This window comes from Lytechinus pictus, chromosome 12 (assembly GCF_037042905.1).
Source record: "Lytechinus pictus isolate F3 Inbred chromosome 12, Lp3.0, whole genome shotgun sequence".
NCBI lineage: Eukaryota > Metazoa > Echinodermata > Echinoidea > Temnopleuroida > Toxopneustidae > Lytechinus > Lytechinus pictus.
Window position 1 is genome coordinate 17,699,888 of NC_087256.1, and position 17,309 is coordinate 17,717,196.

The 17,309-nt window shown below is 39.2% G+C and overlaps 1 protein-coding gene across 2 annotated transcripts in view; it reads right to left on the reverse strand.

Annotated features, from left to right (window-relative positions):
• Nucleotides 1-3,027, reverse strand: part of LOC129273622 (mucin-5AC-like) — a 38,442-nt gene extending 35,415 nt beyond the window's left edge. For both annotated transcript variants that reach the window (XR_010295337.1, XM_064107913.1), the window contains exon 1: nt 1,463-3,027. Coding sequence is in view for 1 of the 2 variants with exons in the window: in XM_064107913.1 (XP_063963983.1) it covers nt 1,463-1,518 (56 nt within the window). In the remaining variant the exon portion in view is untranslated. The remainder of the gene's footprint in view (nt 1-1,462) is intronic.
• Nucleotides 3,028-17,309: the final 14,282 nt, after the last annotated feature.

Genomic DNA, 17,309 nt, shown 5'->3' on the forward strand with positions numbered 1-17,309 from the left:
TCGCAAGCTGCGCCACATAATAACACGTTGTTAGCTTATACTCGCGACACTGGAAGCTGAATAGATAGAGATGAACTCAAAACCTTTGGCAAACTTGTCATAAATACATCTGATAGACACGAATTTACTTTTCTACTTATAGATCTGCATTGGTTGTGTCTATATACTCTTACCACAAAAGTACTTTTCGTCTGGAGTATATAGTCTTAAGAAGCAGCGACGATATTTCTATAGTTGTGTACCACTTGTTGGGAAAATGCCTGGAACCATACTTCTAATTTGGTTGAAATAATCAATTTTCTTGCTCGCTCGCTCGCTCGCTATGTTCCCTCGCCTTTCTAGACTGCTGTCATAGACTTACATTCGGGTTGCCATGTCTGCTTAACAAATTTACACTTTACATATAATTGTATTTCATGCTTCAAAATCGGATTCCGTAGTTGAATTTCTCATTTAATTGAATGTCTAATTTCCTCTCATAAACGTGCTGTACCACCAGCAATCGCAAAAGTAGTCCCCTATACATGTTATAGGGATCTATAAAAGACAATAAAAAATGACGTTAAATGTAATGCATCAAAGTACATGCATGCATGCTTCCTTGTCATGCTTGTGATGTGCATGTTTGACATGGAAAGATACAGAAGTGTTTTTTAACTCTTAACGGTGTTGAAATAGGTTTATGATTATTGATCTGTTTAAAGGGAGCAGTGACAGGCTGAATTGATTATTTTGCTACCTCTATGAACTCTTAAAACCAATCCACGTCATAGCCTTTTGTACAAGAAGAACAGGTCCTATCCCCTTTTCTTCTTGAGAATATTAAAGCAGCTGCATCCACTTTTAAAGCGTTTATTGCTTCAATAGCTTTCTATCTTCACTGACTTAAGTAATTTTGGCGTTGAATTTCAAATTCGTTGTATTACGCTATATAATTTGTACTTTTCGCATACCCTAACTTAATCTCTAATCTGTGTTATGTCCACCTGTCTGACCGTTAGTTGCGTGTGACGGTGTCTGTCAGTCTTACCACAATTTATATATGGACCCTACCACAGATGTCGTACCGTCTATCTGTCTACCTTTCTAAGTCACTAATTTTTCCTGGAAAACGTCCCATCATAGTATCCAATGATTTATTGATAAAACGTTACTGCTTATTTAAATCCTTCCTTGATTCTATGCATCTGATGTGTATTCCCCTTCGATTGCCGACGGTCTCATTTGAAGATTTCTACTTACACTGTACGTCATATCATCAAAACTAACACAAGGCCAGGACAGTATTTCAAATTGTACTTTTACCTTTTCAGTAAAGAGTGGCAGGATGGTGAAATGTTGGGGTGACTATAACACTATCTGCATGTATGATCACGATATATTAGACAAGACAACTCATGTAAAGCATTTATTTTATCAACTTTACTCTAAAATTGGAGAATTGTTTTATCATTATACTTACGCTACTTTGAGCATGTGTTGTATCATGGCAGGATCCACGGCAGTTTTGGTCGCCATATTGGTACACCCTCAGTGTCACCTGGACTCCTGGTCACTCGCAGCCATCTTGGTCATCGCATCAATTCACAAAACGAAATATGTGACACAGTGTGTATAAGTCATCTCATTAGGAATCTATATTCAGTGTTGTCCTGGAATTATCCATCTTGATCGAGTCTACATGAAACCTTCATGAAACAGTCTCGGTCAGACTTGGGCCTTTCTGCGAGATTCTTGGATTCATTCATACATGTAGTTATTCATGTTTTCAGAATGACGCACAATCCTTACATTAGATAGAGTATCTAAGAGCGGTTATACCTCACTAGACATAATAGGCTACTCGCTTAATCCATTTTCAGAAGCATTTTTACCATTGTGTTGTTACGGATTCTCCTGAAACAGTTTGCACAACGTTATGCCCAAGGATAGGACTGAATCACGTACGTTTTGGTATAGAGATCACCTTACTGACCTCAAGGGTTATAGGCCACTGGCGTTGATGTCACCAAAAAGAGACGTCAGGCAGGATAGAGTGTAAGGTTTGAAGTTAAGGAAAATTACAAAATTGAATGTTTGGATACTGGATCGTAGGATGGTACACTGCCTTAATTAAAAACATGAGCATGCATGTAGAATGAACTGTTCATCTTTTAACATTTTGTCAATGGGGGCGAACGCGGTCCACTTCATACATCAGCTGCACGTAATTCCCATTGTACAGAAAGTAATCCGATAAAACGCAGATAGCCACTTAAAACTATAACAGAGTATATAACATAACGAGATGCCTTTATTATATATGCAACAATCTTTTAGGAACATGCAAGAATATCACTCATGTGTAATTCATCTCGTGCATTTAAAAAATATTAAGATTAGTATTCACACTAATCTTGACTTGAACAAATTTACGGTCCTTGGATCCGTAGCAACCACACGCGTACTACTGGGCAGCGAGAAGAAACGAAAAGAATTCCAGACAAGTCGCACGAAAAGATGAACGATGAAGATGATTAATCTCGATTAAAATGTCCATTTCATCGAAGATTCAAATTAATGAACGCTTTGCGATGAATCCCATAATGTTGTTTATCTATTGAGATTATAACTTATAATTTCCCAAAACAACGTTACTCGATCTCCTGCCCAGGGAAGCGACTATCCTGCTGACCCGATGTTAACAACAAATACTTGATGAGCAATAGAAGATACCATATATACGAAACATGCTTGATTGGTAAAAGTGGCAATAACAGCCGAGGATCCTTAATATCGTAGTGCGAATTTAAATGCAATGGCTTTTAAACAAGACATAGTAACCTGCAAACAACCGACTCTGATTGGAAACATGTTTGAAGAGCAAATATCGATCCGGGAGACATGTTACTGGTGTTGTCAAAAGAACATAATAGAGAGGGTTTTGTTCAAGGGTAGCCAGGCATGGCGCCCCTATGAAAGGAAGGGGGTGTGGGGATGAATGCTTTGCCAAGTTGTTCCGGGGGACGAGGAGTAAGAAAGCAGCCTGAATAGTGTTTGCCAGCAACAGATTGACCATATCCCAGAACAATCGACCTATAGGGTCAGTGCCATTTTTAGGTTAACGTACCTGCATGACACAACCTCTCTAATTATACCTCAGATTAAAAAATCAATCTATTAGGAATAAGATTGAATTCTAAATTAGATTGAAATTGGCCATCAAATTTTGGATTTGTCCCTCATATTAATCTAAAGAAAATAAAGAATTCTTCTCACCTTCTAAAGTCAGCTCTTTCAGATGAGTCGGCTGTTTTAATGTACATTTTATCTACTTTCAATTTAATCTTTTATGTCAGTTTTTATATGTTATGTACTATTTTATTATGAAGAAAGAGTGTGAATTGTATTTGTGTTCAAATGTGTAGCATTTTAAGTATATATCGAGATGTGCTTATAAAAATGCTTGAATACTCAAGATACGGTTGAATTGTTTTCATGTACGATCGAAGGTCATGTTTGCATATCAATAAAGACCATTTTAATTCATATATAAACCTGTCTACCGATTCTTCTTATTAAAATGTCTACCAGCCTCAAGTCAAATCTCATCCCCTCCCCCCCCCCCACTCTCTCTCTCTTTCTCTTCACCCGTCTTCCACTCTTTCTCCCTCCCATCCGGGCCTCCCATCTAATTTTTTTGGGGGGTCCCACTGGCCGACGGACGCAAAACGTATTCATAAAGGACACAGCGGACGAGCAAAATTCGGGGATCGCTCCGATCCGTTTTCATCCGCTCCAGAAATGAAAAAAAAATTAGCGAAAACATAACGGAAAATAACGGACGTTGGTAGTATTTAGCGGGGAAGTTAATCGGGTGTTCATCGGAAGCCTATTTTATGAAAGCAGAGGGAAGTGGGGGGGGGGGGGGGGGTTGAATACTTTATACGAGATGCATACTCGCTTACATCTTTTCTATTTCCGCGCTACTAACGATGCATAGACGTTCCATGTACGTTATCTTTCTTCCCTCTTTCCGTTGTTCAGCTAGAACGTAATGTAACACGTGTGCAATGAGTAACGGATGCAAAGCTTTTACCAACGAATGGCAAGATTTTTTGTATGTCTTACATCCGCTTTTCATCCGTAAGTGCAGTGGGACTGGCCTACTCTTATTCTATTTATTCTACTCATCTATCTTTAACTTTAACACTCCCTGATCAGCATGATCAACATTTTAAAGATGCCTCTGTAACTAAGTATGGACGCAAGTGTAATAACATTTCTTTGTAAAGACAGATGTTGCATCTTACAGTAAAAACAGAAGTTAACAACTATACATCAATCTTATACAACCTGGTTGGAGTGCAAAAATAAAAACCCTTATCGGCTGTTATTTAAGAGTTTAAACAAAGTTAAAAAAAAAACATTAAAAAAGACGGAACAGCAATGTTCAATTTTAAGCAATAAATATCATAAATTGAACACGACTGCTTATAGACACATTTCAAATTCTGAAAAGTACAAAAATAGTTTTTTAATCATCATATAAGGTTTTAATGTTTAAACATTTACATTTTAATTATAAACTCTAGAACACATTTTCTCTAATTTATTGAATAGATGCAGTGTCGGATGAAAACTTATTTTATCCTTTCATATCCAGGATTGCCAGCGTTTAGTTGCCTATATACCATGTATACAGGCAGATGGCGCTACATCAATAACATTACCAGAGACATGAACAGAGAATGGCTCTGACTATTACACGAAACAAATTTTACACGATGACAACATTTGTTTTCTAATAGTTTATCGATCGAGCTCTTTAAATGTGAGTTAAAACGTCGAAAAACCTAATAACAAAAGAGGATGGCTGTTGATGACCAACACTCTATTTGAGGGCAACACGGACACTGCACTGACGGGCGTTTTGCGGTACATTGTACATGTATAATGTGTGATAGCACTCTTGGTAAAGAAAAATGAATGCCCCCCTTTTTTTTGGGGGGGGGGCGGGGTAGACACTGGCGGCCATCAGCAGACCTCGAATTTTGAATTTGTACACACTAGAGGGTCGTCTCCTCCCTCTATATGGACCAAAATCTCACGAAATCGTCGCAAATAAGGGTAGACATATCCCTTGATCGGACATAGTGCAAACTAGAGATCTTGACACCGATGGCATGGATGATGAGGGGGTGGGGGGGGGGTCGATAATTGCCAATTACTTGTGATGTTAAGAATAGATGTTTGGTATCATTATGGCTATCAAAATGATGGTTGATCGTTCAAACTTAATTTTTCATCATATACGTCTACATAATCAGGTACTCGATATTTTTTCATGCAGAGTATTGAAGTACTTGCTAAATGACGAATCTGTTCCTTAACCCTTCTCTAATATATTCTTTTAATCACTTTCCTTATGTATTCCCAAAAAGGTTTGGTTTGTTGAAAGATAGTGAGGCTATTCCATCCATTCCCTCACCCGGTTCTATAACGAGCCGATAACTTGACACTTCTGATTATGTTATGGATATGACCCTGAAGCCTCGGCGCCCCAAACTATTCTTGATGTGGATATCGTATCCCTACGCCCATGTATACATGCCTACCATGAAAACATGGTGACGAGATAGCCCTGTGTGCATCCCTTTCACGATGTCCTGGAAAGCGTTTCATCAACATTATTGTCCGACAACTTTCCTTGACTTTGATTGGCTGAGAAGCAGGCGCGATACCCCAGTTGGTAGAGCGGGAGTTTCGGATCACGGTGACCCTGGTTCGATTCCCACTCGGTGCGCTAGTGCCAATTTGGTAAGGCATTAATCCTCATTACCAGATCTCTTGGAGAGGACCTTAAGTCGTCGGTCCTCCGGTTGCTTGCTTACAAACATTCATGCTTTCTTAGCAATCAGGTTTTAAAAAAACACCATTTACCATTGTTGATAACTGTCGGGTATTGTCCAAGTCCTTTCATGAAACTCTCCCGAGAGCAATTGACTACCTCATCAACACATTCTTTAAAGGACAAGTCCACCCCAACAAAAAATGATTTGATTAAAAAGAGAAAAATCCAACGAGCATAACACCGAAAATTTCATCAAAATCGGATGTAAAATAAAAAAGTTATGACATTTTAAAGTTTCGCTTATTTTCACAAAACAGTTATATGCACATCCTGGTTGGTCTGCAAATGAGGAAGAGCTGATGACGTCATCCACTCACTATTTCTTTTGTATCTTATTATATGAAATATGCAATATTCTAATTTTCTCCTCATTGTCAAGTGAAACAGTTATCAATTCCTCCCTGAACATGTGATATTAGCATCGCTTAATACTATATGATTCAGTCAAGTCGGTCCCTATGGTCATATCTGTAAAAATTGAAATATTGTATAATTCAAACAATTAAAAAAAAAAAAAAAAAATAGTGAGTGATGGACATCATCGACTGACTCATTTGCATGTCACTGAGTTGTGCATATCACTGTTTTGTGAAAAATAAGCGAAACTTTAAAATACCATAACTTTCTTATTTTACATCCGATTTTGATGAAATTATCAGTGTTATGCTAGTTTGATTTTTCTCTTTTTATTTAAATCAACATTTTGCTGGGGTGGACTTGACCTTTAAGTAGTACCATATAAGTTTGAAGTTATCTGGGATAGATGCTTTACTAGGGGAGCGTTTGGTGAAAGGACTTGTCGGATGTTTTATCCTTCATAGTCTCTTTTATCTGACCGATACCATAGTCACAATGTTTTTTCAGCCAATAAAAATCAAGGAAAACTTGTATTTGTCAAACAGCAAAATGTTGATGATACGCTTCCCAGGTTGGAGCATGCGAATAAGTGTCTTGATGCCTTCCCATGAGATGTGAACATTGTCTCAGATGGGATAGATAGACATTAGAAGATGTCAGATACTTAAAGTGATTTTGTCGTACCATCATTGGATGCTGTCCAAAGTTGTTTAAGATATCAGCTTGTTCCTTTTGGTCAGAAACCATCCGGTCGTCCACCTTCAGGGCAACCCCGATGCTTGATGATTTCTGGTGCTTGATGCCCATATGCTTTTATATACCCAGTTGAAGAGGGAGTTGTCTTTTCAAAGATGCCGTTCAAGCAAGACCAGAGACCGTCGGAGTTGTTGTTGGACTTCCCTGCAAGCCTTACATGGTCTATATGTTATCTTCGTCTTGGATAGTTGGTCAGCTTGATCAAGCACCTCTACTCCCCTTCCCCAAGATTTAACAGTTATCGTTTCTTACTCCTGACTTGATCTTTACCATTAAGACGAATTCTTCTGTAGACAGAGCGTAGTGGCCCAATGACATTTTAACGAGACGAAGGTACCAGTGGGTAGGTCATTCTTTAAAAACTATGTATATCAGTTACCCTTCCAATGTTCTATATTCACTGGATTTTTCCGGTGCCACTTTGCGAAAGGGTCTACTTTGATTCTAATGAATCTCCACCACATTTGATCTAACTAGGGATAACGTTCGCTCTACAGCACAATCGCTTGAGTGCTTTCTTAGAATGTTCTCGGAAAGTTTGACTAGTGGAAAGATAGACAAGACAGTTCCACCATCTGGTGCTAAGTTCTACCACAGCACTTATCATAAATGGGATAGTGAAACCCGGTCTCCCCAATCTCGGGAATATGTACATAAGTGTAAAGCTCCATATCCCTAAACCTGCATAACACGAAAAGGTGATGACAAGAACTGTGCGCACTCCCTTCGTGATATCCTGACTGCTGCGTTGTCTGTTAACTTGCTGTTCATTCGAAGTTCTGAAGCTTGTCTTACGGATATGTCGCCAGGAAATGAAGATGAGTGATAGGTTGGAGATAGTTGTGATCATGATTGTAATGGCTGCAGGAACGAGTGTTAAGCCAAACGATGAAAATTTCCAGATATCCCTTGCGATATCTGCGTTCACCCAGTTATTCCCCTGTTTGTCATCGTCGTTCAGGCCACAGATAATCCTTAACGTTTTGGTGCTTGGGAGTCCTGGCACAGGCCAAAACGTCACCGTGAAAAAAAGAGGAAATATTAACGCAAAAAAGAGCGCGATTTTCGCGTGCCGTGTCGTCACCAATATCGGATAACGTAAAGGCCATACAATCGTCAACAAACGGTCCAGATTTACGTAACAAAGTATGGCAAGGGTCTGGTTGAAAATCGTATAGTAGATTGTAGGAAGGAAGGTGCAGAAGGGACCGTCGATCATTGAGATTTTGGTGACTGAAAAGAGAAAGTTAAAGTCCAGGCAAGCACCAAACAGACCGCCACACATGTCGACAATGGCCAATGCTTTGAAGAACAGTCTGGTAGTTTCCTGGAAGGCGTCGTGGCATGTCTGCAGAATGTAAAGCGTGAATCCGTTGCACACCACGATCAAGATAGTGCATATGGAATAGAGGACAGCAGTAGTGTACCTCTGAGCTGGCGAATACAGTCCGTACAACTGCGGGGGCTCGACATTGCTTGTATTATTCATGATGGGTTGGGTTTATTCTGAAACACAATTTAGAAATGTAAAAAGGAAACGATACAGTTGAAAGCCGTAACCTAAAAAAAAAAATTAAAAAAAAAATGAATATTACGAAGTAGCATGCGTCAGGGGTAGTAGACTCACAAATCCAGAACTTTTTGATACCCTTCTTTCACCGACACCTTCCTTTCTCTTTCGGTCCTATTCCCCCATTTCCTCTCCTGTAGGCCATATTACTTAGAAAAAATAGAAATCTCAAAATAATGTAATAGGCAAAATGAAAAATATCAAGTGGTTCGAGTGAATCTCCGGAAAGCAAAGTGCTTTCTTTGTAAGTTTCTGTTTGCTAAATATCAAAAAGTACAAAAGCATCAAATTTCAGATAAGCAAAATGCAACGAAACGCAAACATTTTAACACTGTATTTGCACTTTCATACAATTTTAATTGATGATGATAAATTGATAATACCTATTTACCCAGTGTGGCCAGTTCAGCAATTAGCTGATCTTTCAGTGGGCCCTGCATAAATTACCACCCTTCCCCATCCTCATACGTCGAGCGCCAGAAGAAAAAGAGGCAGAAGATCCCCCTTTTCAAGTCTTTGATATGACTCTGCCAGTGATCGAACCCACGACCACCCATTCCGTTCATGAGATGGAAGCTCTACCGCTAAACCACAGTCAAACGCGGAAAAGACAACAAACTTCAGATAATAACGATGTTTACTCACTCAGCAAAGAGCAAAATGTACTTTCTTGAGCTTGCAAGATGAAGGAATAATCCCGATTTCCCTTTTCCAAGTAAGATTGACAGATTAGGAAATATAGTCGAATCAAAACTGAATCAGATTTATAAACGACGTTGGAGTAAAAAAAAGAAATATGAATATACCGGTGATATTAAGAAAAGGTGCCGTTGATCACTATGATATGAGGTGGTTGTGATTTTTCTCTCAGCTAGAAAATCACATCGTGCTAGTCGAGTAGAGTATCCGATCCGCAAGCCGAAATCGGGGCATCCAGACAGTTGCAACATATGGAGGAGGGGGAGGGGGGCAACATGGCGAAAAGCCAACTAGGCATTGTCCCCTGTCAGAGTTGCCAAGAGTTTGGTATCGTGGAGGGGGTGGATTATCCGTGTGCCCTAACTCTCATTCATCTCTTTCTTGTCGTTCGAAATGTTTTATGCTATTTTTTTCTCTTCAAAAGGGAGATGGGGATCATATACGTCACATTGAACCTTGGAATATTAAAAAGAATGAAAGGGTGGTTAACTTTGATAATGTATACACATAAGTAGCTTCATAATGCGGGGAACAATTTGGAGTCATACTAACTGTTGCAGAGGCCGTCCAATTAATTACGTTAAGGACGTTCCACAGTTAAAGTGAAATCCATGTCATTTTCACAAAAATTTGCACATAGATACTTTAAAACCTTAATATTCTAAATATGCAAAAATTAACATAGGTCCATGTGCTTGATTTTTTACTATAGAGCTTCAAAGTTCACCCAAATTGATGTTCGTAAGAATTGCGATTTCAAAAGAATTTAGCATTTTTAGACGGCCCAAGATTACTACAATGAGTTTAAACCTCTATTACTCAGTCAAAATACATGAAAAAGTCATCAAATTTCGCAAGAGAGTTAATAATTGTATCGTTAGAATGGAGAATCTATTTATAGTGCTATTTGTTTGCAATTTTAAGTTTAACAGCACTGTCAGTTCTTAAAAATGGCGTAAAAGATAACGAAATCCCAATCTAAAAATGTATATTTTCAGCAACAAACCACAAACGTTCAATAAATGCTGCACTTTATTCAAAATCCATGTCATTTTCACCAAAATTTGCAGAGTTGTAAAGGAAGGTATACCTAAGAGGTACAAACATTAAAAAATAGGGGTTCATGTGCTTGTTTTTAAACTATCATCATTTTTATTAGAGCAAATGTGCTTTTTAAAACACCAAAAATGTGCCGAATGCTTAGTATCTATGTGAAGAAAAAATCAAAACCACTCTACCATTTATTCAAACTCGGGGTAATATTCGTGATTTTTAGCAGCACTGCAGAGTAAAGTATAATGAAATTGTAGAGAATATTTTTTTTTGAATGGTCCATTGAATAATTCATTTTTTTAGCTTCATGAAATAACGCATCGGATCTGCAGTTTAAGTGCAGAAGATGAGAAAAATCAGCTCATACCCGCAGCTAATTAATCACCTGTTCATCCAATGTGACGTCAGCGCGCAGAGTGTAAACTATGCGCAGATCATAATGCGCACAAACATAACTGTGGAACGTCCTTAATTGCATAAATGAATAAGCTCATATTCCTTGTCACCGAATGAAAGAGCACCTAACTATTACCCACTGGTTTGCTGTTTTTTTTTTTTATTTATTTAGGCATCATTCGCTTTTAATAGGCTTTTTGTCAGGCCGGATTGCACTCTGTTGCCATGGAAACTGTCACAACAGGCGACCGCGAATTAGGACCGTAAGATGAATGGGATACACACATTTTAACAGTCAATCAAAAGGACCTTGATCGTGACAATCATGGCAAAGTGACATGTACCATAAAATAATTCATAAAAAGTACTTATCAGAGAGTAACTAGAAATCGCATTTCATCATTTCATTCTCACTTTATCAGCCTTGTATTTATCAGGCCGTTTCTCCTCCCTCCCTCCTCTTTCTACCTCATTATCCGTCCTATTAATTTTCTGTCATTCAACCCACAACCCGAGTGGGCCATTTCATTTCTGCTTCTGTTTGTTAAACTTAACCCCCATCCTTATACCGTTCTCTTTCACTATCGGACAAAATGCAAACTAGATCTTGGTATCGATGACATGGATGATGTGGAGAACCGTGGCCGAGTGGTCTAAGGCGCCTGGCTATACATGAAAAAGTCCGGGTTCGATCCCCGGCTGCGGCACCTATGCCCGTGAGCAAGGCATTTAATGTACAATGCTCTTTTATCCTTCTTTAAAATAAATGGAAATGCTATATGCATTATTGGTAACTAGGTGTGAACTTGTTTTAACCAAAAAAAAATGAGGGGTGGGGGATCGATAGATGTCAATTTCTTGTGATGTTAAGAATAGGTGTTTGGAATCACTATGGCTGATTATCAAATGATGGTTGATCGTTTAAACTTAATTTTTCATCATATACGTCTACATAATTATATACTCGATATTTCTTTCAGAGTATTGAAGTAATTGCTAAACGACGAATCTGTTCTTGACCCTTCTCTATTATATTATTTTAATCACGTTCCCTGTGTATTCCCAAAAAGATTTGATTTGTTGAAAGAGAGTGCGGCTATTCCATCCATTCCCTCACCCGGTTCTATACCGAGCCGATAAGTTGACACTTCTTATTATGGATATGACCCTGAAGCCTCGGCGCCCCAAACTATTATAGATGTGGATATCGTATCCTTACGCCCATGTATACATGCATACCATGAAATCGGGGTGACGAGGTAGACCTCTGCGCATCCCTTTCACGATGTCCTGGGGAGCGTTTCATCAACATTAATGTCCGACAAGTTATCAAATCTGACAACTTTCCTTGACTTTGATTGGCTGAGAAGCAGGCGCGATACCCCAGTTGGCAGAGCGGGAGTTTCGGATCACGGTGACCCTGGTTCGATTCCCACTCGATGCGCTAGTGCCAAGTTGGTAAGGCATTAATCCTCATTATCAGGTCCCTCGGAGAGGACCTTAAGTCGTCGGTCCTCCGGTTGCTTGCTTACAGGCATTCATGCTTTCTTAGAAATCAGGTTTAAGATATGGTAACACTCTCCCGAGAGCATTGACTACATCATCAACAAATTCTTTAGTACCATATAAGTTTGAAGTTATCTGGACCAGGTGCTTTACAAGGGGAGCGTTTCATGAAAGGACTTGTCGGATATTGTATCCAACGAAGTCTGTTTTATCCGTTCGATACCATAGTTATAATGCTTTTCTGAATGAAATCCAAGGAAAACGTATATTTTTCAGATAGCAAAATGTTGACGATACGCTCCCCAGGTTGAAGCATGCGAACAAGTTTCTTGATGCCTTCCCATGAGATGAGAAGAGTGTCTCAGGTGGGATATACACTAGAGGACGTCATGCACTTTTCTTCAGATACTCAAATTGATTTTGCCGTACCATCATTGAATGCTGTCCAAAGTTGTTTAAGATATTAGTTTGTTTATTTGTTTTGGCCAGAAACCATCCGGTCGTCCATCTTCAGGGCAACCTCGATGCTTGATGATTTCTGGTGCTTGATGCCCATATGCTTTTATACCAAGTTGAAGAGGGAGTAGTCTTTTCAAACAAGGCGTTCAGGCAAGACAAAAGACTGTCGGAGTTGTTGTTTGACTTCTCTGCCATTGTCTGTAGGTTATCTTCGTCTTGGATAGTTAGACAGCTTGATCAAGCATCTCCCGTTCCCCAAGATTTAACAGTTATCGTTTCTTACTCCTGATTTGATCTTTCCCATTAAGACGAATTCTCCTGTAGACAGAGCGAAGTGGCCCAAGGACATTTAAACGAAAAGAAGGTATCAGTGGGTAGGTCATTCTTTAAAAACTATGTATATCAGTTACCCTTCCAATGTTCTGTATTCACTGGACTTTCCGGTGCCACTCTTAGAAAGGGTCTACTTTGATTCTAATAACTGAAGAATCTCCACCACATTTGAACTTATCTAACTACGGATAAAATTCGCTCTACAGCACAAACGCTTGATTGCTTTCTTAGAATATTCTCGGAAAGTTTGACTCGTGGAAAGATAGACAAGGCAATTCCACCATCTCGTGCTAAGTTCTACCATACCACTTATTATAAATGCGACAGTGAATCCCGGTCGCCCCAATCTCGGGTATAGGTACATAATTGCAAAGCCCCATATCCCTAATGCTGCATAACACGATAAGGTGATGACAAGAACTGTGCGCACTCCCTTGGTGATATCCCGACTGCTGCGTTGTCTGTTAACTTGCTGTTCATTCGAAATTCTGAAGCTTGTCTTACGGATATGTCGCCAGGAAATGAAGATGAGTGATAGGTTGGAGATAGTTGTGATCATGATTGTAATGGCTGCAGGAACGAGTATCAGGCCAAACGAGGAAAATTTCCAGATATTCCTTGCGATATCTGCGTTCACCCAGTCATTCCACTGGCCATCATTGCCGTTCAATCCGCAGACGATCCTTAACGTTTCGGTGCTTGGGAATCCTGGCACAGGCCAAACCATCACCGTGAACAACAAAGGAATAACTAACGCAAAAAAGAGCGCGATTTTCGCGTGCCGTGTCGTCACCAATATCGGATAACGTAAAGGCCATACAATCGTCAACAAACGATCCAGATTTACGCAACAAAGTATGGCAAGGGTTTGGTTGAAAATCGTATAGTAGATTGTAGGAAGGAAGGTGCAGAAGGGACCGTCGATCATTGAGATTTTGGTGACTGAAAAGAGAAAGTTAAAGTCCAGGCAAGCACCAAACAGACCGCCACACATGTCGACAATGGCCAGTGCTTTGAAGAACAGTCTGGTAGTTTCCTGGAAGGCGTCGTGGCATGTCTGCAGGATGTAAAGCGTGAATCCGTTGCACACTACGATCAAGATGGTGCAGATGGAATAGAGGACAGCAGTGGCGTATCTATGAGTTGGCGAATACAGTCCGTACAACTGCAGGGGCCCGACATTGCTTGTATTATTCATGATGGGTTTGGTTTATTCTGAAACACAATTAGAAATGTAAAAAGTAAACGATATAGTTCAAAGCCGTAACCTAAAAATAAAAACAAAGAAAAAAAATGAATATTACGAAGCAGCATGCGTCAGGTAGGGCTCATCTTTCGTGATATGTTCATTAGTGGTAGTATAGACTCACAAATCCAGAACTTTTTGACACCCTTCTTTCCCCCACCCCCTCTATTCTCTTTCCGCCTTTTATCGATCCGATTCCCCATTTCCACCCCTGCATGTAGGCCATGTTACTTAAAAAAATATATAAATTTCAAAATTATTTCAGAGGCAGCATGAAAAATAACAGGTGGTTCGAATGAATCTCCGAAAAACAAACTGCTTTCTTGGTAAGTTTCTGTTTGCTTAGTATCAAAAAGTACAAAAGCATCAAATTTCAGATAAGCAAAATGCAACGAAACGCAAAAATTTTAACAATGATTTCGCATTTTCATACTTTGAATGATGATACTTATTTACCCAGTGTGGTCACTTCAGCTATTAGCTGATCTTTCAGCTAAATTATCACCCTTCCCCATCCTCATACGTCGAGCGCCAGAAAAAAAAAAGGCAGAAGGTCTCCCTTTTCAGGTCTTTAATATGACTCTGCCAGGGATCGAACCCACGACCACCCATTCCGTTCATGAGATGGAAGCTATACCACTAAGCCACAGTCAAACACGGAAAAGACAACAAAATACAGCAACTGTAGATAATAATGATGTTTACTCACTCAGCAAAGAGCAGAATCTACTTTCTTGAGCTTGCCAGATGAAGGAATAATGCCGACTTCCTTTTTCCTAGTCAGATTAGGAAATATAGTCGAATCAAAACTAAATCAGATTTATAAACGACGTTGGAGTAAAAAAAGAAATATGAATATACCGGTGATATTAAGAAAGGTGCCGTTGATCACTATGATAGGTGATCGTGATTTTTCTCTCAGCTAGAAAATCACGTCGTGCTAGTCGAGTATCCGATCCGCAAGCCAAAATCGAGGTATCCAGACAGTCGCAACGAATGGGGGGGGGGGGCAACATGGCGAAAAGTTAACTTGGCATTGTCCCCAGTCAGATTTGGTAAGACTTTGGTATCGTGGAGGGGGTGGATTATTCATGTACCCTACCATCTCCTAGTCCTTCATCTCTTTCTTGTCGTTCGAGATGTTTTGTGGTATTTTTTTTCTTTTCAAAAGGGGGTGGGAATCATATACCTCCCATTAAACATTTGATAATTAAAAAGAATGAATGGATGGTTATCTTTGATAATGTTAACACATAAGTAGCTTCATAATGCCGAGGAACAATTTGTAGTCATATTAATTGTTGCAGAGGCGATCCACTTAATTACATTGCATAAATGAATAAGCTCATACCTTGTCACCGAATGAAAGAGCACCAAACTATTACCAACTGGTTTGCTGGGTTTATTTATTTTTCAGGCATCAGTCGTTTTTAATAGGCTTTTTGGTCAGGATTGCATTCTGTTACCATGGAAACTGTCATAACAAGCGACCGCGAAGTTAATTAGGACCATAAGATGGGATACACACATTTTAACAGTCAATCAAAAGGACCTTGTTCGTGACAATCATATAATGGCAGAGTGACAGGTACTATAAAATTCATAAAAAGTACTTAGAGTAACTAGAAATCGCATTTCATCATTTCATTCTCACTTTATTATCCTTCTATTCATCAGGCCGTTTCTCCTCCCTCCCTCCTTCCTCTTTCTACCTCGTTATCCATCCTATTAATTTTCTTTCACTCAACCCACTTACCGAGTGGGCCATTCCATTTCATTTCTGCTTGTTAAACTTAACCCCCATCCTTACCATTATCTTTCAGTATCTCTCACTCTCTCTTTATCTCCCCACTTTTAATACTCCCCTCCCTCTCTCTCACATGCAATATCCCCACCCTCTTTTGCTAGTCTTTCTTTCTCTATCTGCGCCCCTCTCTTTTGGTTGCTCATCCCACTCTCTTAGTTCGTCTTTCTGCCCCCTCCCCCACTCTCTCCCCCATGACACAACTCATTTTCTGCCTTTCCTTTACTCTTATCACCCTGAAGCTTACAATATATCCTTTTTGGAATTAAGTTCCAGATTCCAGAAACCGTTTCCATGGTTTATATTCCCTTGGTATACAAGATGGTCTACTTCTCAGATAGTCTTATACCGCAAGTGCTAAATCAATTTAGTCTACTATCCATTTGGTCTAATTGCCATTTGGTCTACTCTACACTTGGTCTCATACCCACATAGGCTATTTCTCATTTAGTCTCATGTCCAGATGGTTTATTTCGAATTCGTCTAATGACAATTCTTCCAATTGCCAACTCGTCTATTACCATTTGGTCTATCATCACTTTGTCTACTCACCACATAGTCTTCTTTCATTTAGTCTAATGCCATTTAGTCCATATACCATTTGGCCTAATTAAACTCAAGTGTTACTTGTGCAAAATGAATGAAAAGAAAATTGGTATTAGACCAACTGGTTATTAGACGAAATGGTAATAGACGAAATGGTGATTAGACCAAGTGATGATTGGATCAAATGGTGATTGGACCAAATGGTTGTTAGACGAAATGGCATTAGACTAAATGAAGGTAGACCATGTGGTAAGTGAACGAGTTGGCAGTGGACGAATTGGCAATTTACCTTCCGGATGGTTTGATTTTCACTTCATTTACTAACTAGTATGCTCTTTGTCAAATGAACTAATTCATTAACAGTTCATCTAAACATCATATACCAATACTGTACTCTGATATACTAATATACACTATATAGCTCGTGGTGTTAAGACCAAGTGGATATTCAACAAAATGGTTTTGGATGAACTGGATAACCTAGGATTAGACCATGTGGGAGAGGACAAAATGGAAAGTAGATTAAGGGGGTGTTGCAAGAAAACATTTGCGATCAATTGCAAATATTCTGTTGCAATTTTACAACTGATAGATCAAAGTTAGCTGTAGCAAATCAGATTAAACTTTTTGTTTCAAGGAGCAAATTAGCAATCAATCACTATTTTGTAATTAACTGCAAGACATATGATTG